Source organism: Vespa mandarinia, chromosome 1 (assembly GCF_050613455.1).
Source record: "Vespa mandarinia isolate Hongniang chromosome 1, ASM5061345v1, whole genome shotgun sequence".
Taxonomy (NCBI): domain Eukaryota; kingdom Metazoa; phylum Arthropoda; class Insecta; order Hymenoptera; family Vespidae; genus Vespa; species Vespa mandarinia.
In genome coordinates, this window is record NC_140810.1 from 11,025,796 (window position 1) to 11,038,409 (window position 12,614).

The window sequence follows — 12,614 nt, forward strand, 5'->3', positions numbered from 1 at the left end:
GCAGTGACTGCTTCGATCGTGAGTAAGCTGACACGTTTGGTAATTGTGATCGATATGTCAGAATAATCATGAGAGATCGGCTTGCCATTAAGAGCCCATTCAATTAGAACGGGCTGATCACCTTGAAGGATAGTGCAAGTCGCGGTAACAGTTTGGCCCCAGTTTGCTGGTTCCTCTCCCATTTCAAATGGCATTATCACTGGTGCGACTATCATGAAAAAATGGCATCATAAATATTGTTACTACTATTCGATTTACCCCAATGTCATCAAACATTCAATATATAATATTTTCTTCCTTAACAATCGATTCACAGACCTGTCTAAACTGGACAGACTAAAAAGTTTATTTTAGTAACAATCGGATAAGAAGGAGAAAGAGAATTAGGAAAGGATAAGTACAAAAAAAACAAAAGAAGGAAGAAGGAAAATGTCATATAATGTTGAATAATGGACTAATTCGTGACGTGCAGACACGAGCAGTGAAAACATACAGACGGAAGACGTTATTGTACCGTTAACGGCCAACGTCGCTGTATAGCTTGTTCCACCAGCCACATTACTAGCGATGCAAGTATATTCGCCGGCGTGACTTGCAGTAACTGCCTCAATTGTGAGTAGGCTGACGCGTTTGGTGGTTGCAATCGATATGTCGGGATAATCATGAGAAATCGGCTTGCCATTGAGAGCCCATTCCATTTGGATAGGCTGGTCACCTTGAAGGATTGTGCAAGTCGCGGTAACGGTTTGCCCCCAGTTTGTTGGTCCTTCTCCCATTTCGAAAGACATTATCACCGGAGCGACTATCAGGAAAAAGTGTCATAAAAATATCGTTTCTACTATTCGATTAAACCAAAAATGATTAAATGTTCGATATAAAATATTTGCTTCCTTAACGAACGATTCACAAACCTATCTAAACTGGACAGACTAAAACGTTTGTTTTAGTGACAATCGGATAAGAAGGAGAAAGAGGATTAGAAAGGGATAATATGAAAACATAAAAAAAGGAAAATGTCTAACCATGAACTAATCCGTGACATGCAGACACGAGCAACGAAAACGTATAGACGGAAGACGTTATCTATTATACCGTTAACAGCCAACGTTGCTGTATAACTCGTTCCACCAGCCACGTTACTAGCAATGCAAGTATATTCGCCGGCGTGACTCGCAGTGACTGCTTCGATTGTAAGCAGGCTGACGCGTTTGGTGGTTGCGATCGATATGTCAGGATATTCATGAGAGATCGACTTGCCATTGAGAGCCCATTCAATTTGGACGGGCTGATCACCTTGAAGAATCGTGCAAGTCGCGGTAACAGTTTGGCCCCAGTTAGACGGGTTTTCACTCAACACGAACGGTGCTATCTCGGGTGCGACTAAATCAGGAGCAAAAGAATAATTTTTTCAAACTATTAACATCCTCGTCGTCGTTGATGCTTCTCCTGTGACGTCCTAATACGTAGAAGATACTTCGACACCAAAGAAAAAACCGATCCGACATCAGATCAATGAAAATAGTGAGGCAATATGAATCATTGGAGAAAAGGAAGAAAGAATATGTGTAGGTGGATGATAAGAGGATGCAAAGACTACTTGGTAATTCTCGTACCGTTAACAACTAGAGTTGAGGAGTGACTCGTTCCTCCAGCTTTGTTAGAGGCTGAACAAGTATACTCTCCCGCGTGCCTCGCGGCGACCGACTCGATGCTGAGAATACTATTCTTTCGTGTAGTCGCGAGGATATTGATGTCTGAGCGATCGGGACCGATTGGCTCGCCGTTCAACGCCCAAGAGATCTCGATTGGTACGTCACCCTTCACGATGGCGCATACCACGGAAATCGAGTCTCCCCAGTTTGCTGGCTTTTCCGCGATATCAAAAGGAGCGATCTCTGGTGAGACTGAAATAAGCGTGAATAAACACACGATATTTCTTAACTGTTCTTTCGTTTCCTTTCGTTCCTTGCACCCTTATCGTGAGATGTGCCTAGCGAGAAGGAAAAGGAAAAGAGGAAGAAAGACATCGAAGAAAATCCTATACAAAGAGAAGAGGAAAAATTGAAAGAGACAGGAAGAAAGATGATTGGATAGGTCGACGTTCCTTAAGCTGAATCGGTTGATCTAATCTTTGTAAAGTACCGTTCACAGTTAATTCTGCGGAATAAGTCGTTGCTCCGGCTGCGTTTGAAGCAACACAAGTGTAAGTCCCGGCATGACTAGGGCTCGCCGAATCGATTGACAAAAGACTGTTCCTCTTGGTGGTCGTCACTGAGATCCGTTGGCTCTCCTCGACCGGCATCCCATTTAATGCCCAAGTGATCTCGAGCGGAGAATCACCGCTGACGATGGTGCAAACAGCTGATACCGATTCTCCTGAATTGACAGCCTTGTCGGCCATTTCGAAGGGTGCAATCCTCGGCGGTACTGCCAATTATATCGGGAGAATGATACTCTCCATTGTCTTATACGATATAACGTTTGAGGATATAGTGATCGTGAATGACCTCGACTACCTGACTTGACCTGACCAGAAGCGACATATTGAAAGGAACATGTGAAAGTTGGTTGTAAAGAATATTTCTTGTATAGGATAAGGGATCATTGTTCGTTTTACCCCACACAAGTCCTCGTTCCTCAGTGTCAGCTACCACACACCATTCTCGTGTTGGATGAACTATCAAGACTGTCGAATCGACCGACCAACCACCCAGTCAATCGATTTCGAAGTTTACAAGAAAAAGGCAAATCGTACCATTAACTGAAAGTACCGAGGTGTGCGTGGCGGATCCGGCTGCATTGCTCGCCGTACATGAATATTCGCCCGCGTGTCTTGCGGCGACCGAATCGATCGTCAAAGTGCTGGCTCGTTTGTTGCTCCTGCTCACGATAATATCCTGACGATCATAATTCTGATTGGTCTGCGCGTCCATAACATCAATCAGCTGACCGTTCAGTGACCAAATAATGTCAACAGGCAGATCTCCTTTTATCACGGCACACTGAACGGTCGCCATTTCTCCCGCATTTGCGGCTTCGTCACCGAACGAGAAGGGCCCGATCTGTGGTGCCACTGTAAATTGATAAAAACTCCAGGAAAAAAGGAGACCAGATCCTGAAAACGCGCATAGGAGCTGTCAAAGATAGAAGGAAGGGATCTTAAAGATGACGAAAACGGAGAATTTTACGGACGAGATGACGTTCAGGATAATGCTGGTGGTCGTTGTACATACGTCTATGAATATTCAAAGCTGTGCACTCTACGCAGCGCGATATTGAAATACCATTTACGTCGTTAGCACGTAGCCATGGATACCTCGAAAGAAGCTTCCGCAAGAAGGGAGTTGTGGGATGTTGGAAAACGTGGAAACACGACAGCAGATTCCAGGCTTGTTTAAATATTCAAGACATTAAAAAAAATATATATATATATGTAAGTATATATATGATAAAGCGATACGAAGAAAATAATATGAATAACGCGTCCCATCGTCTCTTACGATGGATCGTGTTACATTTTTTCTGTCGTTGTCTCTTCTATATTATTAGAGCCATTTTTTCGATCCAAAAATAATCACTTTTGAATTCGTGAACGCAAAGACAACGACAGTACATAAATATAGATATATACGTTTATGCATAATATATATTCTGACCTCCAAAAAAGAATTAGTACTCTATGTAGATTTACTGCGGATTACAAAAAATTTACAAGAGGATAAATACTAAAAGTGTTTGCAAGGTAGCAAAATCTTTGACGAAAACGCGGTGTACCGTTCACCGAAAGAACAGCCGTATGACTGTCGGAGCCTGCCGCATTGGTCGCTATGCACTTGTATATCCCAGCGTGTCTCGCAGCCACATTGTCGATGTTCAAAAAGCTGACCCTCTTACTAGTTACGATATGAATATCGTGTTGGGACGAGTTTATGAGGATGTCGTTGAATGTCCAGGTCAATGTCACCGGGAAGTCACCCTTGACGATCGTGCAAGCAACAGACAGCATCTCGCCGGAGTTGAGGGAAGTGTCGCCAAAACTGAACTGAAGAATCTGCGGTGCGACTGCGCGAACGACACGGCAGCACGGACGAAAGGGTGCGATGAGAAATAAATTTCGGAATGGATGATGATGTTGATGATGATGATGATGATGATGATCAAAAGGCAAGTAGATAACGTGTACGTGTTAGCAGCTGACTTTTTACGGATCCGAACGCGATGGTTCTCGCGTCTGATTTACGGATTACTCACGTCTCTGATGTCTCGTTTATTAGACCTATGTTCGGTACGATAGAGAGATGCATGGAAAAAAAAATCAAAGACGGAAATCATGAAAATTAAGAAAGAAATATGTCAAGTAAGCAGGTTGTAACATTAAATAAAAAAAAATTGTTGCACGAAAAGAAAAACATTCTGTGAGGTGATTTGATCCGACCGGAAATACTGGATAGGTGGTGAAATATATAAGTTGAAGGAAAAATATGATCGATGAAAGTGGATTCGGAATAAAGATCATTCTTACGAGAGCTTAGGCGCGTAAATACCATTTACTGTGAGAAGAGCAGTGTGAGATGCAGCACCGGCACGATTCGAAGCGGAACAGGTGTATTCTCCCGCGTGTCTAGCCGCGACCGATTCAATGGTCAAAACGCTATTTTTCTTGTTCGTGCTTCCAACCACCACGTCGGATCCGTGGTTGGTTTCGATAGGTGTCCCATTAAAGGCCCAGGATATGTCGAGAGGTTGATCGCCTTTCGTTATCGAGCATGTCACCGATACGAGCTCGCCCCAATTCGCGGATTCATCACCAAAATCGAAGGGTATGATTTGCGGTGCAACTGGAAAGAGCTATAGAAAGAGTCTGGCCACGCCAGAAATGTTCACGGTAGGCTATAATAGACCAATGAACGCTTGATTATTGGTGCTAAAGAGGAACTTGGTATGGCGGTATAAAGAAAAAGAATGATGGCCGCAACGCTATGGAACCTGGGACGGGAATAGATAGTTATTTCTGGTGCTATAAGAAGAGAAGAAAGAAAAGAGCGATTTAAAAAGATGGAGAGTCGTACCGTTTACAGTCAAAGTCGCAGATCGACTGACAGCACCGACGAGATTCGACGCGGAACAGGCATATTCCCCGGCGTGTCTCGCCGAGACGCTATCGATGCTCAACGTACTGAAATGATTGCTGATTTTCGATATCGTGATAGCAGTGTCTTTTGATGTGTCGATCGGTACACCATTGAACGACCAGGATATATCCATGGGCATGTCGCCCTTCAGTATCGAGCAAGGCACCGACACGAAATCTCCCCAGTTGGCGACTTCGGTATTGAATGCGATTGGTAGAAGCTGAGGGCTGACTTTACAAAAGTCAAACGTCAGTCAGATTTGATTATACCGTTCGCATTTTTACATTTCGTAACATACATTCCACGAGTTTTATTCGATCCACAAAGACGATCTAAAAACATAGCTAGTAAAGTGTCTAGACATATTAAATGGAAAACGATCGATAGGGCATAAGGAATAAAGAACGAGAGAGGACAAAGTGACCTACTGTGCACGCTGCGGGAATAACTGTGCATAAAAATAAACAAAAAGAATAAAAAGAAAAAATAAAAGAATTTAAAAAAATAATAAAAAACAAAGATTCATAAGAAGATGAAGAAGAAGAAAAAATATGAAAAAGATATAATGAAAAAAAGGAGCTGTCTAGGCTGAGAAATCATAGTCCCGAACCATTGACGGTGAGAGTGGTCGAATGGGAGGCCGTCCCAGCCGCGTTTTCAGCGGTGCAAACGTACTCTCCCGAGTGCTTCGCGGTGATGACGGAGATCATAAGCATGCTAACGCGATCCGCGACCTTCTTCGCGAGCACGCCGGAAGAACCGCCCATCTCTTCTCCCGGGTAGCTCCAACGTATGTTCAGAGGCAGATCGCCGGTCGGCACGATACATTGCAGATTTGCAAATTCTCCGGCGTTCATTGGTAGCTTCATGAATGCGAACTCTTGTATCGTGGGCGGCACTGAGGTTGGAGGATCGATGTATGGATGTATGTATGAACAGGTCGCGCGCGCGCAACATAGTACGTTTTTATAATGTCGTGAGTTTTGCAAATTTTTTTTTGCCTTCTATTCTTTTTTTTTCCACTTCGTACATTAATAACTCGCGACTTATTATAATTATATTCTAATAATGAATCTAATATGATCTAATATGAAAATCTTTAACAAAAAAATGCATAACGCACGACACATTTTTTGAGTTTTTATATCTTTCTTTTTATTTCAGTTTTCATTATTTTTCATTCAATTATTTTTGATTCGATTGAAATGCGAAGATAGAAAATGAAAGAAAGAGAAAAATTCTAGTCAAGAAGAGGTGCATCTAATTTCTTACGATCGCTTGTCGGCCACCGCCATACCAACTTCCAACGAAAGCCTCCTTGGATACGGCACGCTTTCACCCTTTAATTATAGAGTCCGTAAGATCTGTAACGGAGCTTTGGTATCCGCGTACACATCAATGTATGTGAATATCGTTAACACGTACGATTTTTCCTACATACGAGATTTACGGTACGTTCGAAAAATTTTGTATTTAAATTAAATTATCGGCGATGTGGAATGACAAAACGACAACGTAATCGAATCTGCCAGCGTATTTTAGACTTAAACTGATGTCTATCATACGAGTGTTAGCTGAAAGAAAAATTCTTTTTTTTTTGTTCTTTTAACACGATTGATAGACATAACATAAATTATATCCTGTTGAATTCTGCAATGTAATGTTATTACATCTATAATCTTAAACTAAACATTTTGATCGGTATTAACGCGAAAATCAACAATTTTAAAAAGAACAGTTAAATTATTATCGATCGAAATGTTTTAACAACTGAATAGTAAAATTGAACGAATAACTGTCAACATTAAAATAAATGACTATGATAGATCTTCTATCTTTTCCAAAAAATATCTCGAGATAATCTATATCACGATGATTGAATAAATTTAAAAAATGAATTTAGACGTAAAAAAGATATCACGCGACCCACGATGAAAGATAATGAATGAAAACTTCGAACTTACCCATAACTTGAACTTCCAATGTTCCTCGAGCGCTGTAACCCTGTGCATTTCTGGCAACACACGTGTACGTAGCCTGATCGCTCATTCGTTCGACGTTTTCAATGATGAGAGTGCCATTCGGGAAGACCTTTTGTTTTCTGTTAATCGGAAGTACCCTGGTGTCACGTTCCCATACAATACTTTCAATAGGATAACCAGCAACGGGGCAAGTAACACGTAGAGTTTCACCAGCGACGATAGCTTTCTTGTCCATATGACGAATGAAGGGTAAGCCGTAAACATTAAGACGAGCAGAGTGTTCAGCAGAGCCAACCTATAAATAAGCGTAATAAGAATCCAACACTTCATCCAGTGAAGCTTTTTCGCATTAGGAACAATCGATATACATTCAATTCTTTGTTTCTACACGAACTTTTTCCATAGGATTTTAATTTAATACGAAAAAAAATTCGTTCTCTTTTTACACGATTTGTTTTGATTTAATGATCGATCCAAATTTTAAGAAAAAAACATTTTTTCGTATTACAATGAATGCGACGCTGGCTTTATTATTATTACCTCCATTAATATTATTTACCTCCATGTTATTTCTACACGTTCAATTGAAAACGTATGCGTTTATTGTGAAAGTAATAGCAAATAAAATCTTGTTATGTGTAACTCATATTACTTTCTCTAATTTTTGTATGGATGAATTACTAACATGTTATTTTTCTTTTTCTTATGATAATTTATCTTATATATTTAATATATTTTTATATACATATTTACGTGTGAAATCTTTATAAAAATTAAAAAGAGCAAGCACGTAGAAATTATAAGATTTTAAAACGATTTTTCATATGATTTATAGTATTATTTTTGCTGATTATTTAGATCTATAACCAATCTTTTATTTTCCATAGATACCGTATACCTTTTTACACGAATTTGTTTACATATTTTCTTCAACAATGTACATATCAATCATATAAAAATTGGATTGGATGTATTATAATCCACATTAACGGCTGATACTATGTTAAATTTTTCTGGACAATTTTTATCATTCCAGATGCATATGCGACATTTTTAATTGATTAAATGTCCACTATTTTTAAACTGGATATCAGATAACTTATGAATTTTCATTACAAGTATATTTTTGGATACTTTAAATTTCAAATTAATCCATCTAGTTGTTTAAGTAGTAAAATATATACAAATTTTCAAAGATACGTAAAGATTCAAAACGATTTCTCGATATCTCAAGTAGTTTCGAACATGTTCATCTGTTACACTATTCATTATATGAAGTATAAAGTTGTGCCTAATGAATAAAATCTATCAAGTGATCTTATATAAAGATGAAAATCAAAAGATAATTTTTATATACCTTTGATGCAGCAATACATTTGTAAAGACCTCCATCGTTGGTATGAATGCTAGAGATGTTCAAATGAGAGACGACATCACCATTGACCGTAACGTATTGTCCTACTTGTCCTCTTTCCGTGTTAGATAGCCGTTTTCCATCGAGTTCCCAGGTTATTTCTGGTGTAGGGTTTCCACTGGCAACACACTTCAAGAACATGCTGGGTCCGGGTTGAAGAGTCTCCTCGGTGAAAGCCTGACGGATCTGTGGTGGTTCGACTATCAAAAGCAAACAATGTTCATATAACAAATGCAATATTTATGTATTTTGATGGACTTCACATTTTCTTGAACTAACTTACATCTTCCTCCAAGTTTCAATTCAGCAGTAGCTTGAGCACTTTCCTGATCATTTCTAACAAAACATTGATACATTCCCTTGTCTTCCTTCTTAACACTTTCGATCCTAAGTACTGGTTCCTCGAGTCCAAGTGGCTTGCCATCTTTCAACCATGAAATCGTCTTAATCGGATTGCCTCTAACGTTGCAATTGAAAGTAGCTGGTCTTCCAAAATCAACTGTCTGTGTGCTGGGTTCGATTTCAGCGGCAAGGGGTGCAGTAACGGTCAAAACAGTTTCCACGCTTTCACCACCAACGGAATTATTAACGATGCAAAGATATTTGCCGGAATCTTCAACACGAGCCTCACGAATAATCAAAGTACCGCTGACCTGACGAACACGATCATTTAGCTGAACAGGTTGACGACGGGAGGAGCCTTCAATGAACTTGTACCATCTGTAAGCAGAGGATAAAAAACGATCGATTCAAGTATAGGTACTCGAGCCAACTCGGCTCGAATCTTTCGAAACTATCAATCCAAAGTATACGAAATTGATACTTTGGGTTTTATTTTATGCAAACTAAAATGAGTTGGAGCAAATAGTATATGAAAAACAAATCTGAAACTCCGATCGTAAGATTTAAGTAGCAATGTAATTACAAAATATAATTGTGATAACGCTAACGTAACAGTCGACTGAATAAAAATGGATGATCCAAATATTACGATTGAATTGATTTACAATTTTGAAAATAATCCATCCATTTACTCCACTCTCTAATATTTTCTCTTTCTTATAATACAGAAGGGCTTCGGGCGTCTCTGGGCACGGGCTTCCAATTTATCTTTCTCTTTATTTCCATCTTATTTTTTTCTTATCTTTTTCTTCTTTTTTTTTTAATTATCGAATTAATGGCGTGTATCGCGATACGCGAAACTCTATCTACTTTGATATAAATCGTAGAGAAACATTTTGAGAAGCTAATGAAATGTAACGATCACGAAGCAGAATAGGCTGCTGGAAATGGAAGGAGAAAAAGGGAATGACGGTGGTGGCAAATACGACACAATAGAAAAAAGAACTATGTGCATGGAAGAAACACTTACAACGAAGGCAAAAGGAAAACGAGTGGGTGTGTGCACCAAGCCGACACTATATGTATTATGCATATTAGCTATATACACGTGTACGTGTATGCGTTATGTATATGCTATGTATGTAATGTCCAAAGGAGAAAAGTGAGAAAAAGAGGGAAAGAGAAATAGAAAGAGAGAAAGAGAGAAAGAGAGAAAGAGAGAAAGAAAGAGAGAGAGAGAGAGAGAGAGAGAGAGAGGAGAGAAAGAAAGAGAAAGAGAGAGAGAGCGAGAGAGAGAGAAAGAGAAAAAGAAAGAGAGAGAGAGAGAGAGAAAGAGAAAAAGAAAGAGAGACGATATAAGCGTGAAAGCAAGTGCGGAAGGATAGCTGCATATCATCTCTCGTCTTCTTTTTTCTCTTTCTTTCTATATTTTTTTTTTTAACTTTTAATCGATATGCAATGTGACCATCAACGTGTATCAATTATTGATATTCTGGCTTGCGGCTAAAATACCGCAAAGATAAAAAAGTAAAAAAAATATAACGAAACGAAAGAAAAACGAGAACGGTGGAAGCGTATCCAGTCAGCTGATAGGAGAAAAAATTAAACACTGTATAAACTATGCTAACTGTATAGTAGAACGATCGTACGCTTTAACGACACAACACTTTTCAAAATCGAAGGCTATAGAGCGTGTAGTACGAAAGAATCGTAAAAATGTCCCGTACAATCGTTCGTCCAGTGATATTCGTCACTACTTGTTCTCTCATCATTTAAAAAAGAAAATTATTCATGTAGCATTTAGGTAGTAGAATGGTACCAAAAGAGATCCTGCAAGAGATAATGATAATAATTTAGAGTAGACAAAAACGTTCCGTTTTATCGAACGAAATGGGAAGAGAAAAAGAGCACATGGGGTAAATTTGATCGTCTCTAGTTTGTTTTGTTAGAGAAGAATTGTGAAAAAAATGTTACGATTCCTCGGATAACTTAGGGATTTAACCAAAATCGCGAAAGAAACGTGTTTATACGTAAGGGTGATCATGATACGTATACGTTTTTTCTTTTCTTTTCTCGTACTGTATCTGGTTTCTTCGTTGCTCGACAAATTAAGAGTGAGAAAGTGAATGAGTAAATAAGTGAGTGAGAGAGAGAGAGAGAGAGAGAGAGAGAGAGAGAGAGAGAGAGAGAGAGAGAGAGAGAAAGAAACGAAGAGAGGGTTACGTGACGCCAGAGGGAATGAGCAATAAGAACGGATGAACGGAGGCACGAAGGTGGCGAGGACTTACCAGCCAGATATCGTGGGACTTATTGGAGGTGTGTAGAGGTGCAGGGCAACATTGATCGCCCCAATTGATCGGGTGACACCCACTCGGTCCACCCGTATCAGCACCGAGGTTACCAAAGGAGAAGAGGGTCCGCATCCTTTTCGAAGTCGCGCTATAGCTTCTGTCACCTATCTCGGAGTTGCGCCGCGAGGATCCAGTTGGCACTGAAAACCAACACGTCCGATTGGCTCACCCCGAACAACGAACATACATTTTGTCAATTCATTGTCTTATATCCTTCCTTCTATCCATCCATCCTTTCTTTTTATCTTTCTTTCTTTCTTTTTTTTTTCTTTATCATAAGTCACCATAACTTTTCTATTTTTTCTCTTTTAAGGCAACTCCTTCAGATTTGGATATAATCATCAGACTTTACGTTTCTTGATCTATTGTCGATCATATGACATATGGTCAAGTCTAAAATCGAATGGATATTCACAAAAATATATAAAAATCTGTCCTAGTATATAGCAGAGAATATTGTTTCACAGAGAAGAAGCAGAAAAAGAAACAAACTAATAAAATTTTTTTCCCTACATTTATCCATAACCCACCCTTCTTCTCACCCTTTTCGCGAACTTGTCGCATCGGAGATCCTTGTTAATACTTTTCTTGCGTTTTTCTGTTAATTTTGTAAGAAACAATCTTGTTTCTACAAAACGCACTCTTTCTATGCCTTTCTTTTTTATTTCAATTGATCCTCTTGCGGTACCGCAACCCGACACGGGGTAGAGGGTAAGGAAAGATTTTGAAAGAGAAAATGGGATTCATTGGAGGAAAGAAGAGTCTAATGAAAGGAAGGTAAAAAGGAAGAAAAAATAAATAGTAGAGAGAATGAGAGAGAAAGAGAAAGAGAGAAAATTTGAATAAAGAAAGAGAGGGAAGAAAACTATCGGAGGTGTGTACCTAGTTATCGGGGCAGGAAAGCCTTGTGCCGCACACGCCAGAGCCAGAGACTCGCCCTCTACCCCGCGGTACTTATTAAGACCGTCTCCAGTCCCCTTTGGGGCAGTGCGACCGGATGGTTCTGAAAGGATAATGCAATGAGCATAGAAAAGAGAGCTCGTCCTTGCTCGTGATCCATCGAGGTAGATTCTCAATCGATCGATCGGTTCTTTAATTCTTTATTTTTTGTCTTTGTTTTTTTTTCATGGGAAGAAGAAGAAGAAAAGATCTGTACCTACCAGTTCGTTCATCAGACTACTTGTCCATTTGTCTGAGCTTTGCTTTAAAAATTCAATATTTTTGCATGCGATTACTCACCTTTTGATTTGAAGAAGAACAGTGTCTAGACGATTCGATATATATTTTGTCATTTTATCTTTTATTATTTTTATCGGCACACGACGAAAAAACGACGACAAAACGAAAGACAGAGAAAGGATATAGAGAGAGGACGCTATAAGGAACGATAGAG

General features: G+C 39.4%; 1 protein-coding gene across 1 annotated transcript in view; it reads right to left on the reverse strand.

Moving 5' to 3' along the window:
* The window catches only part of Dscam1 (Down syndrome cell adhesion molecule 1), a 66,208-nt gene that overhangs the window by 17,207 nt on the left and 36,387 nt on the right, over positions 1-12,614 (reverse strand). Inside the window, exons 8-11 of the mRNA XM_085660686.1 lie at positions 8,812-9,248; positions 8,472-8,728; positions 7,097-7,409; positions 2,756-3,073 (exon numbers count right to left, since the gene is read on the reverse strand). Of these exons, the coding sequence (XP_085516812.1) occupies positions 2,756-3,073; positions 7,097-7,409; positions 8,472-8,728; positions 8,812-9,248 (1,325 nt within the window). The remainder of the gene's footprint in view (positions 1-2,755; positions 3,074-7,096; positions 7,410-8,471; positions 8,729-8,811; positions 9,249-12,614) is intronic.